Raw genomic sequence first — 27,904 nt, forward strand, 5'->3', positions numbered from 1 at the left:
AGGCTGAGTACAGGGGCGCAGCAATGGCTGCATGTGAGGTAGCTTGGTTTCATAAGCTACTTTATGATATGCATCAGCCTACAGATGGGCCAGTTGTCATTTATTGTGACAACAGATGGGCCAGTTCAGAGACCTGCTTGGTGTGCAGGAATTGGGATTGAGCTCGAGGGGGAGTGTTGAGATATCGAGCTCCACTCGTGATATGCCAGGGTGACCGTTGTGCATTTATGTCACCGACGTGTCAGTCAGATGCGGTTGGCACACCGCCCATGAATAATAGCTAGATGATACCTATCCTTATCTACTCTAGTTCGTGGCTCAGTTAGTATGCCACCTTAGTTAGTTGAGTTTGGTTTGAGACCCACGTATAGGGTTCTTCTATTTCTATGTACTAGAGTTCTTTTGGCTTACACAACTAAGAAGAGGAAAACTGTTTTCAGCCTCCACCCTTGTGTGTATTCCCCCATTGTGCAAGCAAGAAAGCTACAAGTGAGACTCCTTCCTTCTCTCCCACAATCTTGACAATTAGCCAAGCGATGGTTTGGACCATATGTTGTAAAAGTAGTACATCGTAATGCTACTTACTCTTTGGCTGAAATGGATAGAACCATGATAAAGACTCCAATAGCTGGGAAACGAATCAAACTCTTCAAACGAAGAGAATCTTCAACTTATGAACTTGTTAACTTTGATACAAGCCCTTTACTTGAAGACATGCAAGAAGAAAAAGACTTGGGAAATGAAGATGAAGAAGAAGACCCTCCTTGACCTGTAATCTTATGAAATGGCATATGCCAGAGGATGTGCAGGTTAGGAGGGGGTGAATGTCAAAAAGTTTATTGTTCATGATATAAATCATGGGATTCTTATGAAGTCAGAAGAGTTTCACTAGGAATTATATGAGATATTTGCATACAAAATTCAGGCATTATTATCCAATATCTACCTTAGTTATACAAGTTCTTTTGTATTTAGCATATAATTTGCAGTTATACCATGTACATTTATGAAAAATAAGTCAATGGGAACCTATAACTTGGACATCTGGAAGTAATTGACAATCTGCTAGATAAATCACATTAATTCAGGTACAAAAATATGGACAAAACCCAAAAATGTTGCCAAAACCTGTCAAAAGTCCACTAGGTCCACATGGGACCAAAAGTAACTGACTTAGGTGACCAGCAAGTGACCTAGGCTGGTCAAAAAGTGACCAGGGATAGAGCAGAGAGCAGCCCGCGTTTTTTGGCGCAAAATGCGGGCTGCACTGACTGAGGGAGACTGGAAGAAAGCTGGAGCTGAGATGCATGAAATGGAGCATGCAAACTGAAGATTAACAGGCCCAACTACTGAAGATGTAAACATGATGAGAGCTCCACTTCTCTGCCTCTTTGGTCTAACAAAAATGCATGCTGAAACTGTCTATAAAAGAGGGGAAATCTGAGAGAAGAGGATTCAGCCTGCTCTTATGCACGACTTCTCTCATCTTCTCTACCTTATTCTTGGTCCAATGAAGCCCGACTTGTGCCCAAGTACTTGAGTGACTTTGGGGCAAGAAAAGGGTGAGGATATTGAAGACTTATGGACTGTTATGGGCTGAAATAACCAGTCATAAACAAGGCAGCCCACTATTTTGATCTATTTTTATGAGCAAACATGGGTTTTTTATGGTTGTAATAGAGGAAAATGACCTCTTTTCTTCAGGACGTTGTTCATAGATGATCAAAAGTGCTTCTTCTTGAGTTTATGCACTCATTTTGAATTTGTTTATGGGCTGGAATTTTCTGTTTTAAAACAGGGATGAAGCTAAAATTATTCTTTTCCCATTCATTGAATGTATCTTTGGCCCAAATCTTGGATGCATTTGATTCTATCAACGATATACTTGACCCAAAGGATTGAAATCCATCTATGTACATGAAATAAATTCCATTAGAGCTTGCATTTGACATTCATAAAGAATTAGAAATCTGAAAATATCCTTTATGAAATTATGTATGCATCCTGAAGCATTTGATGTAATCAAGTTAGACTTATTCCTTCTATTCATCTATGCTAAGTACAAAGTGAGAAGGCTTGAATTCCTCTTCCCTACCTAAATTCTTTCTAAACCCCAAATCTTATTAAAACCCAATCCATTTTTCCTTTCTGAATCTTGAATCCCAAACTCTTCTTCTGCACTAAAATCCCCGGTGGTAGACCTTCAACTCTCAACGCGACGACAACGTGTGGGGGAGGGAGGATCCTACCCCCCCCATTTAAATCGGGGCTGTCAGAAAACTTCACAACGGAAAAGGAAGAGGGCTGAAAATGGTGAGAGATTGGGAGGATAGGAGAGTCGTCATTCTGTCAACATCTGACAGAGAGGAGGAAGCAAAGAAAATTAGTGGAGGCTGTGAGGACGGCTGAGGTTGCTGCCATAAAAGCCGTCGAGGCGCTGCCAATTGGACACCGTGACCCAGGGAGAAATCACCCTGCCTGCCGCGAGATCACCACGAAGTCGCCCTCATTCTTCTTCCAAGTGGGCTCTGTCTAGAAGCTCTTGGAAGCTCCTTGGAAGCTTCCAAGGATGGGTTTCCTAAGCCCCCCCTCCTGTGGCCTTACACCCCCCCCCCCCCCCCCCCCGCGATCTTAAACCCTTAACCCCTTCCTGTGGGGCCATTAAACCCCCACTCCCCTTGGCCTCAAAAACCACAAATCCCCCCCCCCCCCCCCCCGTGCTTAAATTAATAAGCCCTTCTTGTGTTTTTTTTTTAAACCCGTGTTTCACCCCCCTCGGTGCTTTATAAGCCTTAAGGCCTTTCTCCCTTAAGCCCTTCCCTTGGATGGAACCCCCCAAAGAACTAAGGCTTGAAAAGTCTTATCCACCTTAACCCCCGTGTTTAACTTATTATCCCCTTCTTGTGCTTTTTACCCCCTTTCACCCTTCCCCTTTCCCCTTGGGTTGGAACTTACCCCCGTGTGTCCAGAAAGCCCTTCAAGATCCCTTTTTTTTTTTAACCCTTTCAAGGCCCTTCATATGTTTTTTGAAACCACACTCACACACACCATTTTCCCCCGCGTATAAATCCCTATAGGGCCTTTTCTCTTAGGCTTTATAAACCTTTCCCTCTCCGAAGAAGCTAAGACCTTAAAGGTCTTGTTACCCCTTTCTCGTGGTTAATCCCTTAACGATTCCTTGCCTCGAAAGAGAGAAGAAGAGTATTGAAGCGACGGTGGAATTCCGAAAAGGAGGTAAAGTTGCTTTCACGTTCGAAGGATTACAACTGCAATGCCGCCTAAGAAAGTCCAAGGAGTAGCTGCGGGAGGGTCATCTCCCGGTATCCATGTGGATATCTCACCCCAAAACTAGGTTTTTCCTTCTTGGTTTTATATCGGTTTTAATTCAATCATGCAAGACAAATTGTTAGGGACAAGATATATTTTGTCCTAGTTATTTACGATGAAGGAATATAGTTTAATTGTACATGCAAAATGGATAATGTATAAAACATAATTTTCCTTTCAAATAGCATTATGCATTGAAACGAATTATGAGCAAGATTATTTACCCACTAAAGTAGTATATTTCGGCTAAATCTTGAAGGTATAAAAACTGCATCTTGCACCATTAACCCCTATTATTTTTACAACGAATCATCATAGAAGGTGAATTTCATGAAAGGTTTCTTATGTTGCTTAAACTCTAGAAAGTTATCATTGCTAACTGCATATCTTAGCAAGGAAAAGATTGTTTATTTGGCATGAATTTTGTTCGCAAGGAAAAAGGAAGATTAATTGAATTTACCTAACCTCAAAGCAATAAAGTTTAGGACTGAAAAATCAATTGTCACATAGATAACAAATCGTGCCGAGGTGATCTCGATATTACCCTCTAAAAGTTAACCGAATTAATATAAACTTAGAAATACCTATGCTGCGAAATATGCATTAGGAATGATTTAAAATCCAAGAAATGTTTATACCTTAAATACTTGCCCACCTTCCCTGATTGTAGGGTCAATAAATTGTAAACGTAAAAGAACTAGGGTTTGTCCCTGAGGTTCTTAAAGAAAATAATAAAAGGAGACCCTAGGTCAGCTTAAAGAAACTGAAACGGATTGTTTCATTGCATATTACGATGCAGGACTTGCACAGCAAGTACGAAGTCATATGGTCTTGTGATTGATTCACAAGAAGAAAGGTTAAATACCCTCAACAAGGATGGCAGATCCTTACGCAAGTTATCTTGCAAAAGGATGTATTCTTTGATATCCTTCTAAGGAAGGTTAAAAACCGGAAACTAAAGTATCCAATGAACTTTAGGGTTGACCAAGTTGGGTTAATAGGGTACGCCCTAACCCAGAATATAAGGGATCCTACCAAGTTGCAAGGTACCGCGGATCGAGTGCTAGATGCATTCAAAAGGAAAAGACTCCTTCCTTAGCAGTTTGCCCACAACAAGATCGATTAATGGAAATGTTTGTGCTTGCTAGAGATTTTAGAGCATTATTTGATTTATGAATTACAAATTAAATGAATATCTGTACTTCAGATTGAAGGCCTGAAGGGAGAGGTAGTTTCAGTTACCCCCGACTGCCTGCTTGACCCTAACCAAGGGGGTTGTTGACCGCGCCGGGAACGTGGACTGAACCCGCCGCGAGAGGTCTCTCCGTTGAGCTCTACTTGGAGCAGGAGGACGCTTGGGTGCCAGGGGGGGCTCTGGCCATAAATCCCTTGCCTTCCGGGTCCTGCACAAGAGGCTAACGTGACTCGGGATTGGATCTCGAGGCCCGCATACTAGTCTACAGGCAGAAACTTAGAATAGTGATCCCTTTGGATTACTGGATAGCCTTCGGGCGGATTATGGACAAGCCTACAGGCGAAACTCCTTGTATTTCAAAGATAAATATGATGATATATTAATAAAGAACTTGTTTGATATTGTTTTTCTATGTCACGTGATAAGATTACGTGAAGGAACCAGTGCTTAACAGTTTAATTAAAGAAGCTGATTGTTACATGTCCAACTAACGTGCTAGATAATTACCTAACTAAAACAAACCGAGGAAAGTGCGGAGGATGAGCCATGGGTCCGTCCTACGGTTGGGTGGTCCCGATTGGCCAGGAACGTTTCTCAAATCTCGAAGAACAGCGGGATGATCGTCAAGGACACGAACAAGAAAAGCATTGACCTAGAGTTATGTCTTAACCAATTTACGTTGTTTTAGGGGAACGGAATGGGACTATGCCTTATGGTAGAGAGGTTGAGCTTTGCATCCATCTCATTTCCCATTCTCTTTGAACCAAGTGCAGTGTGAATCCGCTTCGGACCTGGCGTTTCTGCATAAAGTAGTTCGCTTGGGTCCGACGTTGGTTGCTGTTAGGAAATGACCAATCAGGAAAACCCAAATTTCGGTCGATCCTAAGTGGGAACAGCCAGAATACTTCCACTACTTGGCAGACGCGTGAAAGCCCTAGATCGCAAACCCCGTAACATTCCCTGGGAGTGCCGGGCGGAGCTTTCTAGACATCCTTTCTGATGGACTGCTAAGACGTGTCCTGGATGATACTAGTGGACACGTTACAGGACAAGTACACAGCCAACCATGCCTCCAAATGTCCTAACAAGATTGGCAAGGTCAAAGTTCATAGCATGTATGTAATGGAGGATTGGCACAAAGATGAGAAAGAATTACCTACTAAAAAAAATGTAGAGCATGTTGAGGATGTGGACCAAGAGCAATTCTATGACCTGAAGGATGGGTTTTCCTTTGAACCAAGCAATCCCATGCTCTTGATTTGACATCCCACTCAACTGCCATCTTCCTTTCCTCCATCTCCTTGGATGCTTGGACTGGTTCTAGGAGCCCCAACACCCTATGTATTCAAGGCAGTTTTTATGGTAAGCATGATCCTTGTGAATAGTGGTAGTACTCATAGTTTTGTTAATAAATCAGTCACATTGACCGGTTGAAATGCACCTCTATGGAATTGCAACACCCCCTGAAAGTTCAAGTAGCAAATGATGAGGAAGAAATCAATGCATATGTATGTTCCAAAGTCCCTCTATGCTTGGTTGAGAATTATGTGGTATTGGTTGACCTAATCGCATTAGGCATGGGCCCTATTGATGTTCTCTTGGCTAGTGATTGGCTAAAATAGTTGGAAAACTTTGCTATGGACTTCTCTCAACTCTACATGGAGTTTATGATGCATGGATAGCTCATCTGCTTAGAGGGAGTTCATGATAATGTTGATTTTCAACTAATTACAACAAAGCAACTCAAACATGAGTTTAAGAAATGCTCACAGATCTTTTTCTTACACTTGAATAAGGAAAATTCAAATCAGCCCTCCAAAGTATCTAAAGATTCAACCTTGCAAGCTTTACTTAAGGATTATAATGATTTATTTGAGATGCCTATAGCCCTTCCCCCTAAAAGGCAAGTGGATCACCCACTTGATTTAGAGTCCCATTCCAAGCTAATGAACAAGCCACCTTATAAACTCTCCAAGTGTGAACATGAAGAGATTGCAAAGCAACTCAAGGAGTTACTTGAGATGGATTTTATTGAGCTTAGTTCTTCCCCTTATGCAACTCCCGTCTTGTTAGTCAAGAAGAAAGATGACTCTTTGTGCATGTCCATTGACTACAGAGACTTGAACAAAATCACAATGAAGAACAAGTACCCCATCCCATGGATCGATGACTTGTTGGATTAGTTGAAACAGACACACTTCTTCACTAAGATTGATCTATGCTCTAGCTAGCCTTTTCGGTTGACTCATGAATAAAATTATCTACCCCTTCTTCTTGTTCAAGTTTGTGCTCATTTTCTTAGATGACATTCTCATTTACAGCAAGTCATAAGAGAAGCACTTGACACATGTCAGAAGGGTGTTTGATACCTTGAGAGAGCATCAACTCTTTGCTAAGGAAAGTAAGTGTATCTTCATGTAGACATCAATGGAGTAATTGGGATACATTGTTAGCAAAAATGGCATATATGCTAGCCCCAAAAATGTAAAATGTGTTAAGGACTAGTCACTCCATCCACCACTACTTTATTATATGGTTTCCTTGGTCTCTCTTCATTTTATAGACATCTCATTAAGCATTATACTACCATTGCAACACCTTTAACTAATCCTTTAAAAAAGGAATAATTCTTTTGGGATGCTACTGTTGATCACAGGTTTATCTAGTTGAAGGAAATACTTACTTTAGCCCCCATCCTTGTATACCTTGATTTCTCCAAGGAATTTACCAGTTAGTGTGATGCCAGTGGTGGCAAAGATATTAGTGAGATATTGATGCAAGAGAATGGTGTGATTGCTTTTGAGAGTTGTAAGCTCAATGACAAGGAGATGCAAATGAATGTGTATGACTAGGAGATGTTGGCCATCCTCGATGCTATTAAGAAACGGCACGACTACTTATATGGCAACTGTTTTAGAGTAAAGAGTGACCACCTAGAGTCCTTCAATGCTTCCTGACTCAGTCTACTTGACTTCTAAGAAAAGGAGATTGATGGAAATCTTGCAAAACTATGATTTTGACATCTCTCACACTTGGGGCAAAGATAACATCGTGGCTGATTCACTCTCTTAGATGTGGACATGCAAAGTATCCTTCATTTTAGAGTTGCATAGTGATTGGATTGAGGACCTTCAAGAAGCTTATTTTTTGGATGATGACTTTAGCCATATGTTCCAAAAATTACAGCATGGGATAATGGCTAAAAAATCCCAATAGTGGCTTAAAGATGGCCTTATTTGGTCCCATGGCAAGATTGTCATCCCCCACACTTCTCCCTTCACACATAAGATCGTGGAAGAGATGCATTATTGCTCCACTACTAGTCACTTGGTTGTTTTCAAAACATATGATGGAATTGCCAAGAGCTTTCACTGGAAAGGCTTATGGGGGGATGTCAAGGATTTTGTGACCAAATGTGTTCCATGCCAGCAGAACAAGGATATCATGCTTAGACCCACTAGCCTCTTGTAGCCCTTGCCTATTCTTGAAGGGAAATGGAAACATATCACTATGGAATTCATCACAAGCCTCCTCGTTACCAAGAAAGGATGGAATAGTATATATGTGGTGGTAGTTGATCACCTCACCAAGGCTACCCACTTTATCCCCACTAAGACCCAATACATTGCCTCTCAGGTGGCCACTCAATTTATGGAGTATATCTTCAAGTTGCATGGATTACCACAAGTCATAGTGCATAATCAGGATGCCAAGTTCATGAGCAACTTTTGGCGAGCAATTTTCATATCTATGGGCACTAAGCTTGCTCCATCCATTGTGTACTCATTGTATACCACCCACAAATAGAGATGGCCAGATTGAAAGGGTAAATAAATGTCTTGAGATGTATCTACGGCACTTTTTCCATGATGTACAACACATTTAGGATAAGTGGCTCCACTTGGCTAAGTTTGCATATAACCACTCAACCCACTCTAGCATTGGGGTTTCCCCTTTTGAGGCATTATGTGGGTATAAGGTCCACCTCCCTACTGTCTTTCTCAAGGACAAAATCAACCCTTAGAGTAAAGACAAGTTGGATCACATGCAAGCCCTACTTCAGTAATGCAAAATGAATCTTCAAAGGGCACAAACCCACATGAAGCTCTATGCTGATATGAAAAGAAGGCATTTGGAATTCCAAGAGGGAGAGTTGGTCCTCTTGAAAGTGCCTAAGTCCCATTACTTTGCTCTCAAAGAAGGTAGTAGTAACAAGCTAGCCCACAGTTTCTATGGTCCCTACCGGACCCTCAAGAGAGTTGGTGACTTAGTCTATTGATTAGAGCTTCCTCCTACCACAATGTGTTTCATGTTAGCCAACTAAATCCCTTCATTAGCACCTTAGTGAACTATGGGGAAGAGCTCCCCTCCATAGACAAAGAAGGTATCATTCAGTACATCCTTGAGGTAATCATTAGGCAATGAGATAAACACTTAAGATCTCTATCCAACAAGGAATACCTCATCAAATGGCAAGGTCTACCCCTGGAAGAAGCCTCTTGGTGCCTAACCACCATTGTCAATGAATTTTCTCACCTCCAAGATGCCCAAGGAGCTGAAGACTAGCAAGTTAAGTCTCCTTTTGACCACACCCTACCTATAGAATGCACACTATTTTAGAATACTTTTGTACCTGCCCAAATTACAACCATGTGCTTCCTACATGGACTGAAAGTACGCATCACAACCTCCTTTTAGACATGTGGCACACCCTATTTGCAATTGTCTATCAAAAGTTATAATAGATTTACCTCAGTAGGCCTATAGTGGATAGGATACTATCCATAGTTGTCACCACCCATTTTCATTGTAATGTGGATCAAAGTAGTACTCTGCACCCCACTCCTTAGCCACTATATCAAGTCCCTCTAATTGTCTTTTGTTTTTTAGGGAAATTTTTTTCAGGGTAGGGATGGATTGTAATGAGTGGGATACATGAGAACTAGGGTAGACCCAATCACATTGACCGAGGTATTTAAGGTGTAAGAGACCCAATTTAGGGCATCTAGATATTATCAAGAACATACTCTTCACCTTCATCTCTAGCTTCCATGGCTTCCTCTTTCTTTCTCCCCCCTTTCTTATCTTTCTCTCTCCTCTCCTAACATTTCTTCTTCTTCTTCCTTCTCTCTTCAGCTCATTCTCCTCTCTCCTCTCATGTAATATTTCCGCAACAAAATATTAAAGGACCTAGATCTCTCACAAAAGCAATTCAAAGTAATCTCCTGCAATAGAAAAACTTTGGGCTAAGTGCTCCACCCTCATGCACTAACAAACACTAGCCCCGCATTGAGCATAAGAAACCGTAGGCCTCCGCGGGAACTCCCTTTCAAGGGACAAAAAAAGATAATCAATTAATTGCAAAAAAAAAATTAATAACTCCCTCTCCTTCACCCATTGCATGGCGGGGAGAGAGAGAGGGAGTAGGTGTTACGGAGGGGCATGGGGGAGGGAAGCATGCAATTGCCACTTGTGTGGCCACCCCCCCACATTCCTTTCATATAAAACCCGCCTCCCAAACTTGGAGGGGGGATTGATCGTGCTGCTGCCCGACATCCTAAGGAGCTGCCCGCCGCACGCCAAACTACTGCCGCCGTCGTTCTGGCTACGCCGCCAGGCTGCTGCCGCCGCCCCGTCGTCTTCGTCTTTATCATCATCATCATCATCATCCTCATCATCATCGTCGTCGTCATCTTCACCATCATCATCATCTCCAATCATCTTCTCCACGTCATCTCCCTATGTTTCCAGAAGCTTGAGAAGCTTCTATTGAATAGAAGCTTCTCTAGTCCAAGTTCACCCGTGCCTCCCGGTTTTTAAAAACCGTGTCTTGCAAAGCCTGTGTCCTGCGCAAAGAAGGAGGTCTCGAGCAATAGTAACTCCGAAACTCATAAGGGGTACCAAGGGGGAGTTCGCTGAGTCGAAACCTACTGCATCAATGGCTCTTAAGCAAAAGTCGAGAGGAGCGCATGTGGGAGTTTCCACCCAAAGTACGAGAGTGGACAACGCCCCGATTTTGAATGCCCAGGTTCCAAAAATTATTTCCGCATGGAAAGGATGTACAAAGCATGTTTTAATTCACATAGAAAACTTAAATGCATTATACTCGCTTGATTCACAAAGTGTAGTTGCATGACAAGTACTTGCATTTACTTGCACTTCCATGGTCAAGGGTAGTTGCATTTTTGAACGTAGGATGCATAAGTTAAAAGATGAGATTGTGCTAAGACCGCGTCCTTGTCACATCTCGCAAAGGATAGGGCTTATGACACATAATGCACTTACGTAAGATAATTGTAGATAGACATTAAATGATGCCTAAATAGTTGTAACGAAAGGAGAAGATTTATGAACTTTGATATTATGCAATTCACATGCAAATGAATGGTTACATTTTAGGTTGAGATAAGCGGCAAAAGAAGGATTAAATCAATGATGTACTCATTGGCATCTAGTCATGTAAGAATGATGCATCCATGCATAGAGTTCCCTTATCAGAGTTCAAAATTGGGAAAATGATGCATCTTCATTAAAATACTAAAGCTTGAATTCGATGCATAAAACATAGGTTTATAAGAATTAGCTCTAAATGTCAATCATTATAGTATAGGGAAAGGAAAAGAAGGATCATTGTAGATCCTATAGTTGCATAGAGGCAAAAAGGTCTATGGTTTTGAAATTGTATGTTCGCATGGAATGATACATCTTGCAGTTACTTCCATCTTTTAAGGAAAGTCTTGCGAACTCTAGAAGAAAAGTATTTGCATCTTTAAAGGAAATATCATCTTTAATCGTGGGTTGGTTAGATCAACTAAGTAATTTGTGTATAATTGAGTAGCTTACATGAAATTCATAAAGGTATGGTTAGTTAGCATACGACGGTCACCTCAATGTGCTAGGTAGGGTTAAGCTATGCTAAAAATTATGCCTAGTATTGCACTTAGGTGCCGATTTAATATTTCTGATATCAAAGGTCCTACCCACATTCTCGAAATGTTAGGATTATCTAATTGCCCATGCAAGAATGATCTAGGGTTCTCATCCTAAGGATCAGATGACCAAATGCTAGACCTCCGCAAGGAATTTAGGAACGCTAGGGCCAAAGCGTTTATCGGCCTAGTAGGGTTAGGGTTTGGATTGGGTCAAGAGAACTCCCAAATCCTATATCTTGATCAAAGGTATTATTGATCAAGAAATACCGTACGAGGAAAGATATAATCCCCACAAGTCAGATACTGACACCTACCTTGTGCTACAAGCTGCAACGTCGTATGCTCTTGCATCTAAATCACAAAATAGTACCGCTACACCTTAGACCAAGGTTGGAAATTTCTAATTACAAATTAGCTTCTCTGAGAATTGAGTAGTTGCCCTACTACAACACTTCCCCTTGGAAACTATCTTGTCAAGATTGGGGCAGTGGTGAGTTGCCAAGAAGCAATTTGACCAACCAAGTTAGGACAACGGGGTTGTCCAGGATTTATTGACTATAATTTAAGGAAACCTAAGGTAGTGACAATTTGGGTCAACATGGTATAAACCCTAACCCAAGGAGAAAAGGGTAAACAAGCAACTCAGTTTACGAAACCCTTGGGATCTTGCCAAGTCGCGATTGATCCAGGATCGAATGCTGGAAGTATTCGAGGAGAAGGAATCACACCTTAGCAGTTGGCCGTACAAACAACCACTAGAATGCTCGTGATTGTATACTTAGGAGCACTATTTGTACTTCTTTGCTCAAGGAACTATGCTGAAAAAATAACTAATACTTCAGGTTAAAAGCCTGGAGGGAGAGCTAGTATCAGTTACCTCCGACTGTCCGCTTGACCCTATCCAAGGGGGTTGTTAGCCGCACCGGGTATGTGAACCAAACCCGCCGCGAGAGGTCTCTCCGTGGGTGCTACTTGGAGCAGGAGGATGCTTGGGTGCCAGGGGAGGCTCTGGCCGTAAATCCCTTGTCTCCGGATCCTGCACAAGAGGCCGACATGACTCGAGATGGGATCTCGAGGCCCGCACACTAGTCAACGGGCGGAACTTGGAATAGCGATCCCTGAGGATTGCTGGAATAGCCTTCGGACAGGCTATTTGATGTATTCCAAAGACTGATAAATAAAGATCAAATGTTGACAAAGGAACTTGCTTGACATTGTTTTTTTATGTCAGTGCCTAAGTTACGTGAAGGAACCAGTGATTAATTGGTTAATTAAGGAAGCTATTTTTGCTTGTCAAACTAAATGTGGTAGGTAATTAGATAACTAAGCAACCCGAGGAAAGTGCGGTGGATGTGACTCTGGGTCCGTCCTACGAAAGGGTGGTCCTGGTTGGCTGGGAACTTTTCTCAAAGGAATTGACAGCAAGGAAACAATGACCTAGAATCTATAGAGCTAGAGTCTTGATTTGTACTGTTTTAGGGGAACGGAATGGGACTATGCCTTACGGGCAGAGAGGTCGAGCTTCTCCTCCCTCTCGTTTCCCATTCTCCTTGAACCAAGTGCAGTATAAATCCACTTCGACCCCCTGATGTTTCTGCGCAAAGTGGTTCGTCTAGGGCTCGACGCTAGCTACTTCTTAGAAACTTGACTATTCGGAAAACCCTGACTTAGGTCGGTCCTAAGTGGGAATGGCCAGTTGCTTCCGCTTCATGGCAGACTCGGGAAGACCTTGATCGCAAACCCCGTGACATTCCTTATTAACTACAAGTAGACAAGGGGGACACGTTACATCTTAGATTCATTCATTACAAGTCTTCCATCTCCTTGCCTCTATTATCAACATCTTTTGACACACACGAGCGTGCGCGCACACACACATACACACACTCTCTCTCTTTACCAGGCAACCCCTTCTCTCTATCCATGTATCTATCTATCTATGTGTCCATCTATCAGTGTATCTATGTATCTATTTATCTAACCTTCTCTCTCTCTCTCTCTCTCTCTCTCTCTCTCTCTCTCTCTCTCTCTCTCTCTCTCTCTCTCTGTGGGGCATTCTCTTAGCCTTCTTTGTGTGTGTTTGAGTGTGTCACACACACACACACAACATTTTCTAACTCTATCTGACCAACACATAGTGTGCACACTCACATGTCCACATACATGCATGCGCACAACGTATGTGCACAGACACACACACACTCTCTCTCTCTCCCTCCCTCTCTCTCTCTCTACCCTCTTTCCCTCTCAAAGCCATAAGTAGCTTTCTCTCTCTCTCTCTCTCTCTCTCTCTCTCTCTCTCTCTCTCTCTCTCTCTCTCTCTCTCTCTCTCTCTCTCTCTTCCAATGGGCTAAGAGCCACTAACAAGAGCAATGGACTAAGTAGAGTGATGGAGGGAGGGAGTGCATGATCAATATTGGGCTCGCAGTGTGAGCATGATCAACTAGAGCAAATGATGAAAATAGAGTAGAAAGGGTTCTTAGGCAAAGTGTTCAGACACACACACACACACACACACACACACACACACACACACTCTCTCTCTCTCTCTCTCTCTCTCTCTCTCTCTCTCTCTCTCTCTCTCACAAAATTGTGTAGCTATTTCTCTAACACTTCCCCATGCAAAGTACGTGTGCATCCACACACACACACACACACACACACACACTCTCTCTCTCTCTCTCTCTCTCTCTCTCTCTCTCTCAAAAAAGGTGGGATAGCACTTGTTGGGAGAGTTTGAAAAAGGATAAGTATAACTTGTTCACTTTGGGAAAAATCCTTCTCCATCTTTTGGAAGAAGAAAATAAGTCCCATTCAATTTTCTCAAAAGATAGTTATATATAAAATGCCATCTCCATAGAGGCTACTTTCTTCTTAGATGATGATGAAAAAGATTTACTTCCTCTTCCTTACAATTTTTTTCTCAAACCTTGTCAATGCCACCCAGAGAACAACACCAACCATGCGAGAAGGGCAGGTGAGTGGGGCGGGGTAGGCATGCAAGATAGGGCATCGTGCGGGTGAAGCAATGTCTGTAGTGTGGCACATGTATGAGGTAGTAGGCATCCATGAGAGGTGACACGCACACCGATGCATGTGAGGCAAAATGGGCATGGCAAGCAAAAGACATACAGTCACCCAACATTGCGGGTAGGGATAACAACATTTTATTTTGTTGATTAATGTTCAAACAATTGACGTGGAGAGAGAGAGAGAGAGAGAGAGAGAGAGAGAGAGAGAGAGAGAGAGAGAGAGAGAGAGAGAGAGAGGAAAAAAGTAGAGAGAAGAAGAAGAAGAGAGAGGAGAGAGAAAAAAGGAGAGGGAGAGAGTGCAAGATAATAGGAAAGATAGGAGAGAGAAAAAGAAATAGAGAAGAAGAGAGTAGAGGAAAAAAGTATAGAGAGAGAGAGAGAGAGAGAGATGTTCCCCTCATGATGCTATTTCACTGAAGTTGCCATGAAGTGACCTAGTATTCCTTCCATGCTAATCGCACAATGAAGGCTAGTTTCTATCTAGGGTAGTCAAATATTTGGTCACTATTCACATGCACTAGGACACATACACACCTAGGTTCATGGAGCAAACCTATATTGGTTAGGAAAAATAACATTACCAAACATAACATAATAGAGCAAATTGTCAATGGGTCAAGCTCTTTATATATTACTCAAAAACTTAGTAGCTATTGGGAGAGTAATGGGATCAAAGTTTTTTCATAGCCATTTTGTAGGTTTAATGCTTTAATGTGTGACATTTCCTCTAGTTGTTATGGTTTCCATTAATATTTTATCAAGTAACTTATAATATATGCCATTGATATCTACATCTTTGCATTAGTATCTTCCCTTTATTAAGCCATTGAACCTAACCTCTCATCTTGCCTTGGTAGTGCTTTGTGATCACATCACCTTGTTTTTCCATAGCATTACAAGAATTGAAATCACATTGAATAATGGAAAGCTAGTATAGGTTAAAAAATAAGCATGCATTAGACATTTAACTCACATAAATGGTTCTAAATTTTTGAAGTAACATGGAGTGTTTGAATGCTAGAGGTGGTGGAAAGTTCTCAAATGTTCAAATGGCATGAGACATGTGATTTGGAGACGAGACATTAAACACCATGCAACCCTCATTTCTCAACTTGATATTTATGCAAAAAGGAGTCACATATGTACTAGGAGAAGAGCACTTGGGATTTCACGCCAAGAGCATTTACATTTTGAGCATTGAATTGGTATACATGTCTAGTGAAGGATGAAAAGTCATTCAGAGCGGTTAGAGATGGTCATTATGTACACACTTTTTGTGTGTTGCATGTTGTCTTCAAGTGTTAAAAGTTGTCCAAGTGTTTCTTTCAAAGCATGTGACACAAATGTGTAGGCATAAGACTTACCAAGCTTGTTTTTTAGTAATTTTTAGTGAACGTTAGGCCCGTGTCAAAAATTTGGTGAATTGATCCTTTCATACATTAACCAAGCTTTTAGATGGTTCTGCCAACAAACCTCCCCACAATCCATGTATTCTCTTTTGTGTCAAGACACTTGGCAATACAAAATTCTAACATGATAGTGTAGTTTATGTTGAAAAAAAAGGGCAACCAAAGAGCTCATTCCAATGGCTTGATTGTGTTTTTGCATGGCAATCACGTTGTCATCTTCAATGTGTCTTCTCCACCTAAGAATGTGTACTAGTTCCTCTCCAATTTTGAGCTTTGGAAATCATAGGTCTTGTGCAATGGCAATTGGGAGTTTAAGGTTTTTAGTAGAGGAATTGAAACTACAAACAAAGATTTGTGGACATTGTAAAAAGCTTCTTGTGTTATGATAGATAGGCAAATGTCTTCAATTTGCCTTACTTAAAGCAATTTTACATGACATTCTCCTATTGGGACTTGAAGATACACTATTTGATGGTTTGGCATTTCATGTGAAAAATCTTGTTACATGGAAGGGACAAAATCTACATTCCAAAGGGCAAAGCATCTAACTTTTTTTAAAAAGTTGCAACTTCCCTAAAAACTTTGAGAGAGGGTTCATGATTGGTAAAAGCTAGTAGAAAATATTAACAACATTTTTGTAGTGGTACATCTATAGCCTATACAATTGACATTTGACATTAGGGTTTGGTCACATGGGTAATTGTGTAGGCATTAATTTTGATGTGGCCAGTTGAGTAGGTAGTGCACCAAGGTCATGTGGGTGGGTAGTGGCAATGGCAAAATTTTTATGTTACATGGAGGGTTAGAGACTTGCACAACAAACGAACCAAAGCATGGCACATGGGTGGAAAAATACTTATGTTTTATTCTTTTTGAAATCACACCCAATTTTAATTCTTTAAATTTCAAAAATTAAATGGCCACTTGCATGTGTAATGTGTCTACTTGGTGACCATTTCACCTACTCATCTAGACTTGGAGCATTTGGCACACTCACTAGTGAGACTATGCTTAACAAGTCCTTAGTAGAGCCAAAGTAAATGAAGGTTGCTCATTCAAAGTTGTTGTTAGTATAAGTGCCACATCACACAAAGGTTGAATAGACTTGTGTGAGTTATCTTGGTAGCCATTGACAATGTATGGCCAAGTAGCTTAGCTTGCAAAGTTGTTGTCAATATAAGAGCCACATCACCCCAAAGTTGAATAGACTTGTGCGAGTTATCTTGGTAGCCATTGGCAATGTGTGGCCAGGTACCTTAACTTGCCCTCTAGAAATCTTAGGGCTACCTCAAGTTTACCAATTACTCCCTCAAATGGGGGTACTTGGTTTGCAATAAAGCACATGCTGTAAGGCATGTTGGCGTTGACTACTTTTCATGTTCTCTCTCTTGCTTAACCTTCTCTTTGCTCGGTTTTAGGCTTTTGCTCTCCTTCTTGTGTCTTCAAGGTACGTTAATTACACGCTTTATAAAATTTTGAATTGTGAGAAGATGGTTCACTTCCATCCTTAAGGTGACATCACACATACTCCTTGCTATACTTTTTGGAGGTAAAGTGAGATGCATGTGGCACCTTATTTCAACCTCATGCTTGCTCTAAAAGGAGCTAACTTTACTTATTAGACATCCAGCAAGTTTAGTCATGACCTATGTGTGGCATTAACCCTTACATAGTTGCATGCACAAGTCCAAGGACTCGCTTGTGTCTTGGCATTGATACCAATTTGCACCCAGGATGTCAAAAGTTGCTCATGTGACCTTGCTCTTACTGTAATACCACCTCGCAGCCCAAGATGGCAATGACCGTAGGTGTATACCAAGAGTTGGTGTGATCGGTGGGAAAGTCCTTGTATGTGGCAAATGGCAAGCGTTAGCTTATGTGTCTCTGGCATGGCACACTCCGTCAAAACACCACAAGACAAGGGAGAGAGAGAGAGAGAGAGAGAGAGTGTGTGTGTGTGTGTGTGGGTGTTGGGGCCAAAACCAAAACATGCAGACGGGTCTTCCAAAGGCTTTTGCATGGCTGCCTGAGCACACCAGCATACTATAGATCAAAGGAAGAAGAAGAAGAAGAAGAAGAAGAAAATAAGGAGAAAAGGCACTAGAATTTAATCAGGCAGGAACAGAGGAGGAGGAGGAAGAAGAAGAAGAAGAAGAAGAAGGTAAAAGGAGAGGAACAGTCCGGGCAATATCCTGCCATGGCTATGACTTCCTCCTCCTTTGCTCTGCCCACAACCCACCCCTCATCCTCCACCCCTTCCCTGCACCCTTCCTCCTTCATTGGCCCCAAATTCCTCCCATCAGACCGCCTCCCAGCAGTTGCCCCCGCTTCCTCCTCGGTCTCGTCCTCCCGCACGCGCAAAATCTCTGCTACCCTTGCCTCCTCCCCTACCCCCACGTTTGCTGCGCAGCAGTCTACCAAGATCAAGTCCATAAAAGCCCGGCAGATCATTGATAGCAGGGGCAACCCCACTGTCGAGGTCGACCTTGAGACTGACACGTTCTACAGATCTGCCGTGCCCAGTGGTGCTTCCACAGGAATTTACGAAGCATTGGAGCTCCGAGATGGTGACAAGGCGGTCTATGGAGGGAAGGGAGTGCTGCAGGCGGTGAAGAACATCAATGAGATTATTGCGCCGAAGCTTGTTGGCTGTGATCCAAGGTACTGTCATGCTAATAAGCAGGCTGCAGCATTCTCTTTTTATAAAAGTGAGATTAGTTGATTATGCTGCTCATTCTCTCTGTAGTTAATGGGGGGTTACGTAAGGAAAATCCCAGCTTTACATGACTTGTCTTGATGTGCAAATTCCAACGACAAGGATTACAATTTCTTTTGGGAAACTGCTTCAAAACTCTTTTCCATTGTCTTGTTTAACTGTCGCCCATACACATGCTAGCTTTCTTCATGAAATTTTACACCCTTTCAAACAAATCTCTTTCAACATCACATACCATTCATCCTCGTAATTGTACAAGTAAAGGTTGCTGGAAATCTCACCTTATTTGCTAAATATCTGGGTGGCTGTAAGCATGGAGATTTGGAAGTTGCTGATATTTGCACGACCATGTCTCTTTTGAAAGTAGCCATGATTGTAAAATCTACTCTCCATGTTCCTAGAAAGGCTTACTGCTCACCTGTTGAAATTAGCCTTGATTGTGATACTCACACCTACATGTTTAGAGAGAGTCAGCACGAGCATGTTTCGGTCTGCTTATTGAAATGTATTGTTGCGGAACACTCATTATTAACATTAATGTTTGAAGTTTCCGTCTCCCTTCAGACATGATAATGAGCATGCTTAGGTCTGCCCATAGAGTAGTACACACATTTGAACATTCACATTTATGATTAGAGGGCTTTGTCAGTAATCATCATGCTTATGATTAGAGGATTTTGTTAGTAATCATCATGCTAATGTGCCTATGTACAGAGACTACAAGGATTTATGCTTGAAGTTGCATACATTTGAGTACTGTAAAACAAAGAGGGTTTTAATCTGGTGGTGAAGCTGGAAAATTTTGAATTCCAAGGGTGTTTGAATGCTTACAAATTGGGTCCCATTCTCTTTCTTGCTTTTGAAGTTTGCTGGCCTTTTTATTGAAAAGGTGATGGATGCCTTTTGATGACTATTTGCATGACCTTTCATTGTTCTTTGGCTCAATCATTTAACAGGGAGCAAAAAGAGCTGGATAATATTATGATGGATCTGGATGGAACCCCAAACAAGGCAAAGCTCGGGGCCAATGCTATTTTGGGTGTCTCTCTAAGTGTGTGTCGAGCAGGTGCTGGAGCTCAAGGAGTGCCACTATATAAGCATATTCAGCAGCTTGCTGGAACCAAGGAGCTTGTTATGCCTGTCCCAGCTTTTAATGTCATCAATGGTGGCAGCCATGCTGGCAACAAACTTGCAATGCAGGAGTTTATGATCCTTCCAGTAGGAGCTGCTTCCTTTTCAGAAGCGATGCGAATGGGTAGTGAAGGTAAGGCTGCATTTTAGAGTAGGAAGGCTGGTTCAAGACAGGAAGCTTCAATCTAGTTCTCTCATGAGAAAATTTGCGGATGCTCAGAAGTTATGCATTGTGCTATCAGTTTATCAGGTTTTGAAAGGAATTATCAAGAAAAAGTATGGACAAGATGCATGCAATGTTGGAGATGAGGGTGGGTTTGCTCCAAATATCCAGGATAACAGGGAGGGTCTGGTACTGCTCTTGGATGCAATTGAGAAAGCTGGTTACACTGGAAAGGTACTTGTCTCTGTAATCTTTTGCTGATCTAAGACACCAGCCACCTTGCTCATAGGAAGTCATCCAGACATTGCCACCATGTAAATGGTACTTTCAACCCATTTTTAGCATTAGCCGTCTCTGTTAGAAAGTTTGCTGTTTGTAAGCATCCTAGAACAAGTAAAAAGATGTAATAACTTGAAAATTGTAGTTGATGTAATCTGATCTTGCTGTGTTAATGGTACTTTCAACCCATTTTTAGCATTAGCCTTCTCTGTTAGAAAGTTTGCTGTTTGTAAGCATCCTAGAACATTTTGAAAGTAAAAAGATGTAACTTGAAAATTGTAGTTGATGTAATCTGATCTTGCTGTGTTTTTTCTTTCCTGTTATGAAATATAATCTATCAAAGATTAATTGCAAATTGTTCAAGCAGTGTTTGGAGGTGGACTTCAGATGGTTGGGCATAGATCCACACTGTAGGGATGGATAATGTAACCATGAATGCTTGGTCTCTGCTGCTTCTTGGTTGGAGTTTCTGTACTCCATGTGCTGCTGTACTAGATATTCATGGGATGCATTAGCATGCATACATGGGATGCTTGGTCTTTTCAGTTTTACAGATTCATTTATTGTGTCCTGGGGCTGTGGTGGGGAGACTTCAAATAGTAATATCTTTCTGCTTGATGATGTAGGTGAAAATCGGGATGGATGTGGCAGCATCAGAGTTTTTGACCAAGGATGGAAAGTATGATCTTGATTTTAAGGAACAGCCCAATGAAGGAAATAATGTTCTAACTGGCAAGGCACTCGGGAACCTTTACAAGGAGTTTATCAAAGATTTTCCAATTGTCTCCATTGAGGATCCTTTTGATCAGGATGATTGGGCATCTTGGGCTAGTTTGCAGGGCACAGTTGATATACAACTTGTTGGTGATGACCTCCTTGTCACCAATCCAAAGAAAATTGCAGAAGCTATCGAAAAGAAGGCTTGCAATGCTTTGCTTCTTAAGGTCTGAAGCTAGCTAATTTTTAGTTGGGGGTGCAATATGGACTTTCCACTTACCTGTGACGGTGACACTTTTCAATGCAGGTCAACCAGATTGGCTCTGTCACAGAATCAATTCAGGCAGCATTAGATTCTAAAGCTGCTGGATGGGGAGTGATGGTCAGCCATAGAAGTGGTGAGACAGAAGATACATTCATTGCAGACCTTGCAGTTGGCTTAGCGAGCGGACAGGTGTGCTGCAGTAGTCTGGGCACTATAAAAGTGAGATTTGATGTAAGGTGAGAATGACATTGATGGAAAATATTGATAACCATTTATCCTTTTCCACAGATTAAAACAGGGGCACCATGCAGAAGTGAACGGCTTGCTAAATACAATCAGGTATGCTTTAAAATCTTTGTTTGTGTTGCTGCTAACAAGAAAAAATAAGGCAGCTTGGTGCTACTCTCTTTTGTGTCCACCTACTTACGAAGTTATATGATGGATGAAGCTTTTGCGAATTGAGGAGGAATTAGGAAGTGTACGATATGCTGGCTTGAACTTCAGGAAGCCGTAAGAGCATCAAAACATTTAACAATGAGCGTAATTGCCAGTAGAGGAAGCATGATTATAACTAGTCCCGGATTTTTGGTTTTGAAAGCTAAATTTATAGACTACAATAAGCACAGAGTTGTCACATGTGCAACCAGTTTTGCAGATCAATAACAATTTAGTTCAATCCATGAATAGCTGGGAACATAGAATGGGGGGCGTTCTCTCGGAACTCTAGAAGGGCATGTAATATTTCTTCTGACAGTAGTGATACATTTGACTGCACATATCACCAAAAACCAGAAGTATAATCAATGTAGCAAAATGACCATTGTATTGGTCCAGGTAGAAGTGTCCAAGTTTGGACAGGGTAAAGGGTCCAAATTTTCTGGGCCCCGTGTGTACTTAAGCAAGATCATTATGCTTGATCTAATGTGCAGCAAACTGCCTGCAGCTGATGTGTTTGTAATGACACGTTTTTGTCAATCTTCTTTCAAAGGCAAATAAAATTCATGTAATGGTTAAATTATCAAGGATGTGCAACTCCAACAATTTTACCAAAATTTTAGGTTTTGATCTGTTTGGGATATATAGGCCAAAAGCTTGCAATTTAAGGACTTAATTTATCAACTTTAAATCATACTCAATCATCCTGTGCTTTGATCAACAACAAACTTGCACGATTCTGCAACGTAGATCTAAATCCAAATCCTCAAATGCGATCAAAGTCAATGCTGAGCAGCCAAGTTCTAGATTCAAAGACAGCACTGCCAATTGGTAATGTGCACTGCTGTACTTGGTATGGACTTGATCTAGGTTTGTGAGGACTTGCTATATTGATGGGCATAATTGAACCCAATAAATAAATTGTCATAAAGGGATATTTTTGGCTCTACTGGGGTAAGTGTTATAGTTGTTAGTTTAGAGATGGGTGCACAACTTCTAGTTGTACGATGCACCTAGCCTTCTGGAGGGAGGAAATAATGGATGCTGGTAATAGTTAGTGAGATCGGGTTTAGTTGCCCAATGTATTTTTAAGTAAGATTGAGCGAGTTCCATTGGGGTTCGACCAATTCACATGTGAGGCATCATGCAACAAGTTGGTGGCATCTTGGTGAGCTCAGTTTAAACTTACCCTTTGAAGTATTATCTTACTGATGGCCAAAGTCAGTGCTTCACATGCTGTACATAATAGTGAATTCTTGTGCTTCATATACAGATTATGTGTAGGGTTTGTCTATTTGGGCCAACCTCTTAGGGAATTGTAGGATGCGAAGGTTCCTATTGGTAGGTATCACACGATGCGAAGATTAAGTTGCAACATTCCGTTATTAAATTTTATGGCAAATTCCTTGATGCTTATTGTAAGGAACAAATAAGATTTGGACTATTAAAACAGTCCAGGTTTATTGCTGCAAATGTTCATCTAACTTGGAGCCTATAAAAAAAACCCTCCCCACAGATGCTACTTTCAAAATGGAGCGTAGCAGACTGTGCTGCTAATTGTGCTAAATTGGGCATTTCTCATTTTAAAACATGTAAAGTTAGCACTAGTGTTGATGCTACATGTACATTGGCCCAGGCAGAAAGGCATCATGCAACATGTGATACATGAGTACATTAAAATTGCTCATCTATGTGTTATCTTGTTGAGCTTACATGTGTCTTATTCAAATTTAACTTGCTATAACTCTAGGTCAAAAAGGTATATGCTACACTCTATAGTTACACTAGTTCACTCGTTAAGAGTTTGGGAAATAAGGTGTTTCCTTCTCAAGTGCACACATAAAATGGATAATAACTGGAGTTTCTTTTTTTCTTGAACATTCATACTAATTTGGATTATGGTGGTTTGTCCATGTTGTATCTGAAAATGTCCAATACTTATTTCTTTTTACAATAGAAAGTCATAGGAGGACGGAGAATTTGAAGGTTATTTTCTTGCATTGCAAATTTTGGAAGGAATTCACTTTGTAACATTACAATTATGAAGTGAATTAGTGATTTTGGACTTGCACATCATGAGCTATTTGCACATGGATTAGTCTCTTTGAATTGGGAGTCAAGTCTCATTATATCATGATTTCATATTGAACTAAGGCTTATAGTTTAGACATCCCCATAGTTCAACATGTGCCATTATTGTACATCGACGACAAGACATTTTGATACATATTTCTATCTATGATCATAGGGCAAAGTGAAGTAAACAATTTGAATGGGGAATCATGAAATGCTTGAAACAAGATTATGAAACATTGTGTAACTTGGATTATATGTAGTAATGTACTTTTTAGTGTAGTATGTGAAATTTCTTGTAAGCAACACTTTGGCTTTGCATAGTAGGTAGGAGCTCCAATAAGTATCGAGACACCTTTTATTTGGGGGTTGTGAAATGCTTGAAACAAGATAAGGAAGCATTGTGCAATTTAGATTTTTGGACTTGCATATGATCTTTCTGTCCATAATTATAACATTCTTTGTTGTCATATGTTGTATTTGCTACGATCCTTATGGTTTCCGTTGCTTGGAGATTGGCCTTGATTATGGACATTCTTTGTTGTCATATGTTCTATTTGCTACGATCCTTATGGTTTCCCTTGCTTGGAGATTGGCCTTGACTACATGTATGTGGTTTCTTGTGTGAGTCATGAGATTGCCCTTGATTTTGCCCATTATGGATATCACTGTGGCCTCTATTGCCTCAATCTCTACCTCTACATGTGGTAGAGTAGAGCAACTATTTTGAATTGTTTTTTCTTTGTAATGAAGATGTAGCAAGATCCAAGTTTTTCTCTTTTGATATCAACATAGATATTGGATCTACAAAATCAAGAATAATATCTTTTGTATAGATGGAGGTTCTTATGGTCCTCATCCAAACTATCCAAACATGTGGTCACTATGTCATTATCATCAACTTGAACTTTAATAGATCCAAGAGCTTCAACAATTCTCTTAAGCTTTAATATATAGTCATTGATAAACAAATTTTCATGCTTGATATTGTTTAACTTAAACTTAATTTGTAACTTTCAAGCTTTGATATTTGTATCAAAGAGCTAAATTAGATTGTTTCACGCTTATGTAAGACTTTGTATCTTGTATATACCTAATCATGTTATTTGAAACATTGATGGCAATATATAACTTTTCGAGCATTCTAGTTTCATTTCTTAAATACCTTAGCTTGCTTAGCCATGGTATTTTCTTTCGGTAACTTTGGAGCCTTAGCATTATTTTCTTCTATGTAATTTTAATAATCTTTATCCATAAGGAAATGAGCAATTAGAACTTCAAGTATGGAAGTTATTCTTGAAAGGTGGAAGGGTTGAACAAAAATGAGAGCTCAAGTGGAAGCAAGAAGCAATGGAGGTTGGAGCAAGAACACAGTAAAACCATATGTGGGAACTTTAACAGTCACAATGTGTGACTTATCTTCCCTTATTCTATTGTCATAGTAAGAATAAAAAATAAGTAATGGTAATGGATGACCGCCACTTGCAGTGTACATGCGGGCAATATGTACAAGATAAATATAGACAGTTAGGGACATGTAGCCTTTAATTTTCAATAGCCTTCCACTTAAAGGTAAATGTGCTAAAGTGATGAGAAAATAAGAGAAACATGAGAAAAGTAAGTGTATACAAGTACAACTAGATAAGGAATAGACATCTCATCCTATGCTCATTATCTTTTTTAAGGAAGGTATATTGTTCCATTTGGAGACTTTTAGTGACCAAATTAGTAGGATTGTCATTTGTAGAGATCTTGACAAGCTCTATTTGCTTGTCCTCAACTACCGTATACAAGTACAACTAGATAAGGAATAGACATCTCATCCTATGCTCATTATCTTTTTTAAGGAAGGTATATTGTTTCATTTGGAGACTTTTAGTGACCAAATTAGTAGGATTGTCATTTGTAGAGATCTTGACAAGCTCTATTTGCTTGTCCTCAACTACCTCTGTGATAAAGTGATAATGGACCTCAATATGCTTGGTTTTTGCATGAAAGATCAAATTACATGCTAATTGGATGACACTCAATAGAGTTTGAATGCAATGAATGAGTCATATATGTGATACAAAGGTCTATAACCAAGTAGTCTAACCATAGGGCCTCCTTGCAAGCATGAGTCTTTGCAATATACTCAGCCTTGTAGACAAGATAGTGCATTTCTACACCCTAGATACCCAAGAAATAGTATCTCTAGCAAAAGTGAATATATAACCAAAGGTGGACTTTCTACCATTTGGGTCTTGTATAATATAAGTATATATAACTCATGATTCTAATGTCCTGGTTGCCATAACAACGTAATAAGCCCACAATACCCTTAAGGTATCTCATGATATACTTCATTGTGTCCCAATGTCACCTGCTAGGTGTTGCCATATAAGGAGCTATAATTTCCACTACAAGTGCTATGTTAGGGGTACTAGCTATCATGGCATACATCAAGCACCCATAGTAGATGTATATGGGATCTTGGTTCTCCCGGTCCTCTCATAATCTGATTGGGGACAATCGGCTTGACCTACCTTCACATGAGAAAGTAAAGGGATGCCAATTGGCTTATCACCCTACATGTGAAACTACTTGAGTACTTTGTGAATGTGCTCCTTTTGTGATAAGTAGAGGAGTCCTTTGGAAAGATTGTGTGTAAATGGGAGTGGCTATATAGTAACACGAGGATCTCCCTAAAAGATCACCCTATGCACCTCAATCACTATCTTTGGTTGCTTTTGCATCTTGCCCTTATGAAAGACATATCATGGTTGTGGATAATCTTTCAAGCCTATAGATCTCAAAGGTGATAGCCCATCTCACTTGTATCACCATATTGAAGAAAGATGCACTTGGTAGACTTTGGATCAAGCTTGTTACATTTGTCTTTGGAAATATGGCAGAATGCCTTAGATCTAAAGATTCACAAATGAGCATATGAGGGAGGATTTTCAAACTATACCTCATTTGCAACTCTACCACTAAGAGTAGTAATGAGAATTTATTAATGTTAACCCTTAGACGAACAAGGTGAAAAATCGAGAAAATCTAAAGTAGAGGATAAGGCCAAGGCAAAAGTGAAACGGGAGACGAAGGCACGCTAGGAGAAATATGGAAACACAAGAAGTGTAGAAAAGTCCTGAATCAAGGAGAAAGATGCACAAGAAAAAGCGTAAGTCAATGCTTTTGTAAAAGAACGCAAGGCGCACCATGATTTATTTTAAGAGTACCGGGCTCTCACCTATGAAAATTGTAAAGGTAGATGGACGATAGGAAGGAAGCTAGAAAGATAGGAGGACAATGGAAAAAAGGGCCCGCCATGTAAAAAGGGAATGACTGCCCAAATGGGATTTAGGGCTTTGTATATAAAGTTCAAAAGATAAATGAGAGCTCACTCTTGTGTGTGGCTAAAACTAGCTCTCTTCTTCTTTTTCTTGTTCTTGCTTGCTTGAGCTTGTGTTTGAGAGAGGGAGGGTGAGAGTGTAAGGGAGTGAGTGTGTGAGGGTGAGAGACCGTGGTGGAAAAGCTCTGCATCTTCTCCTCTCTTCTTCTCTTCTATTCTCTTCTCTTCTCTTCTCTTCTCTTGCTTGCGGCGATGGAGCTTGGAGCATGGAGCTTGGGGATGGAGTTTTCTTGAACGTTACAATTGGATCATGGATATACCAAAGTGCTCGGGAGAGGAGGCAACTTAATTGGGCTTGGAGGTAAGCTCACTACACTTGTAGGGATGGATACTACGTTGGCTATGTGAGAGGTAGCCCCATTAGTGCTCGCTTGAAACGCTTATTGAACAATAAATGGTTCGTGGATCTTTGTGGTTGAGCTTGTGTTTCGCCTCTACATTTTGGTTTCGTTGCCGGGACAAACGGATTCAAGCTTGAGCGCTTCAAATCGAGCATCGAAGTACCGAACCAGAGCTTGAGTTACACAGGAGGTTTTGGGTCTTTAATCCATGCTATAAGTAAGTATTTTTGATCTTTGATGGTTAGTTTAGTAGGAGAAATTAGTTCAGTACCTTGCTTTCGATTCTTGTTGTATTTAGAGTAGGTTAAGGTTAGGAAATCGGTTGGAAAAGTGTAGGGTTTGCTGTTGTAAAATAGGCCAAACAGGGCACAAATCTGTGAAAAACAGGAGGAAGGAGAGCTGAAGGGAGGTTGAGACCAACAAGCAAGGGGGCAGGAGTGGCAAGAGCTTAGTGGAGGAGGGGTTTAACAACCAGGAGACCCAAGAGAAGCTCAT

General features: G+C 40.8%; 1 protein-coding gene across 1 annotated transcript; it reads left to right on the forward strand.

Annotated features, from left to right (window-relative positions):
• The first annotated feature begins 17,767 nt into the window (after positions 1 to 17,767).
• On the forward strand, positions 17,768 to 22,188 carry ENO1 (enolase 1). The gene is made up of 7 exons (XM_087684345.1): positions 17,768 to 18,556; positions 19,568 to 19,875; positions 19,985 to 20,139; positions 20,811 to 21,128; positions 21,209 to 21,355; positions 21,455 to 21,505; positions 21,615 to 22,188. Exons 1-7 carry the CDS (start codon positions 18,093 to 18,095, stop codon positions 21,678 to 21,680), a joined length of 1,509 nt encoding a protein of 502 aa, XP_087540471.1. The 5' UTR covers positions 17,768 to 18,092; the 3' UTR covers positions 21,681 to 22,188.
• Positions 22,189 to 27,904: the final 5,716 nt, after the last annotated feature.

The sequence above is a fragment of the Lygodium microphyllum genome, chromosome 9, assembly GCF_053477565.2.
Source record: "Lygodium microphyllum isolate KBCC chromosome 9, Lygodium_microphyllum_v1.1.10, whole genome shotgun sequence".
Lineage (NCBI taxonomy): Eukaryota > Viridiplantae > Streptophyta > Polypodiopsida > Schizaeales > Lygodiaceae > Lygodium > Lygodium microphyllum.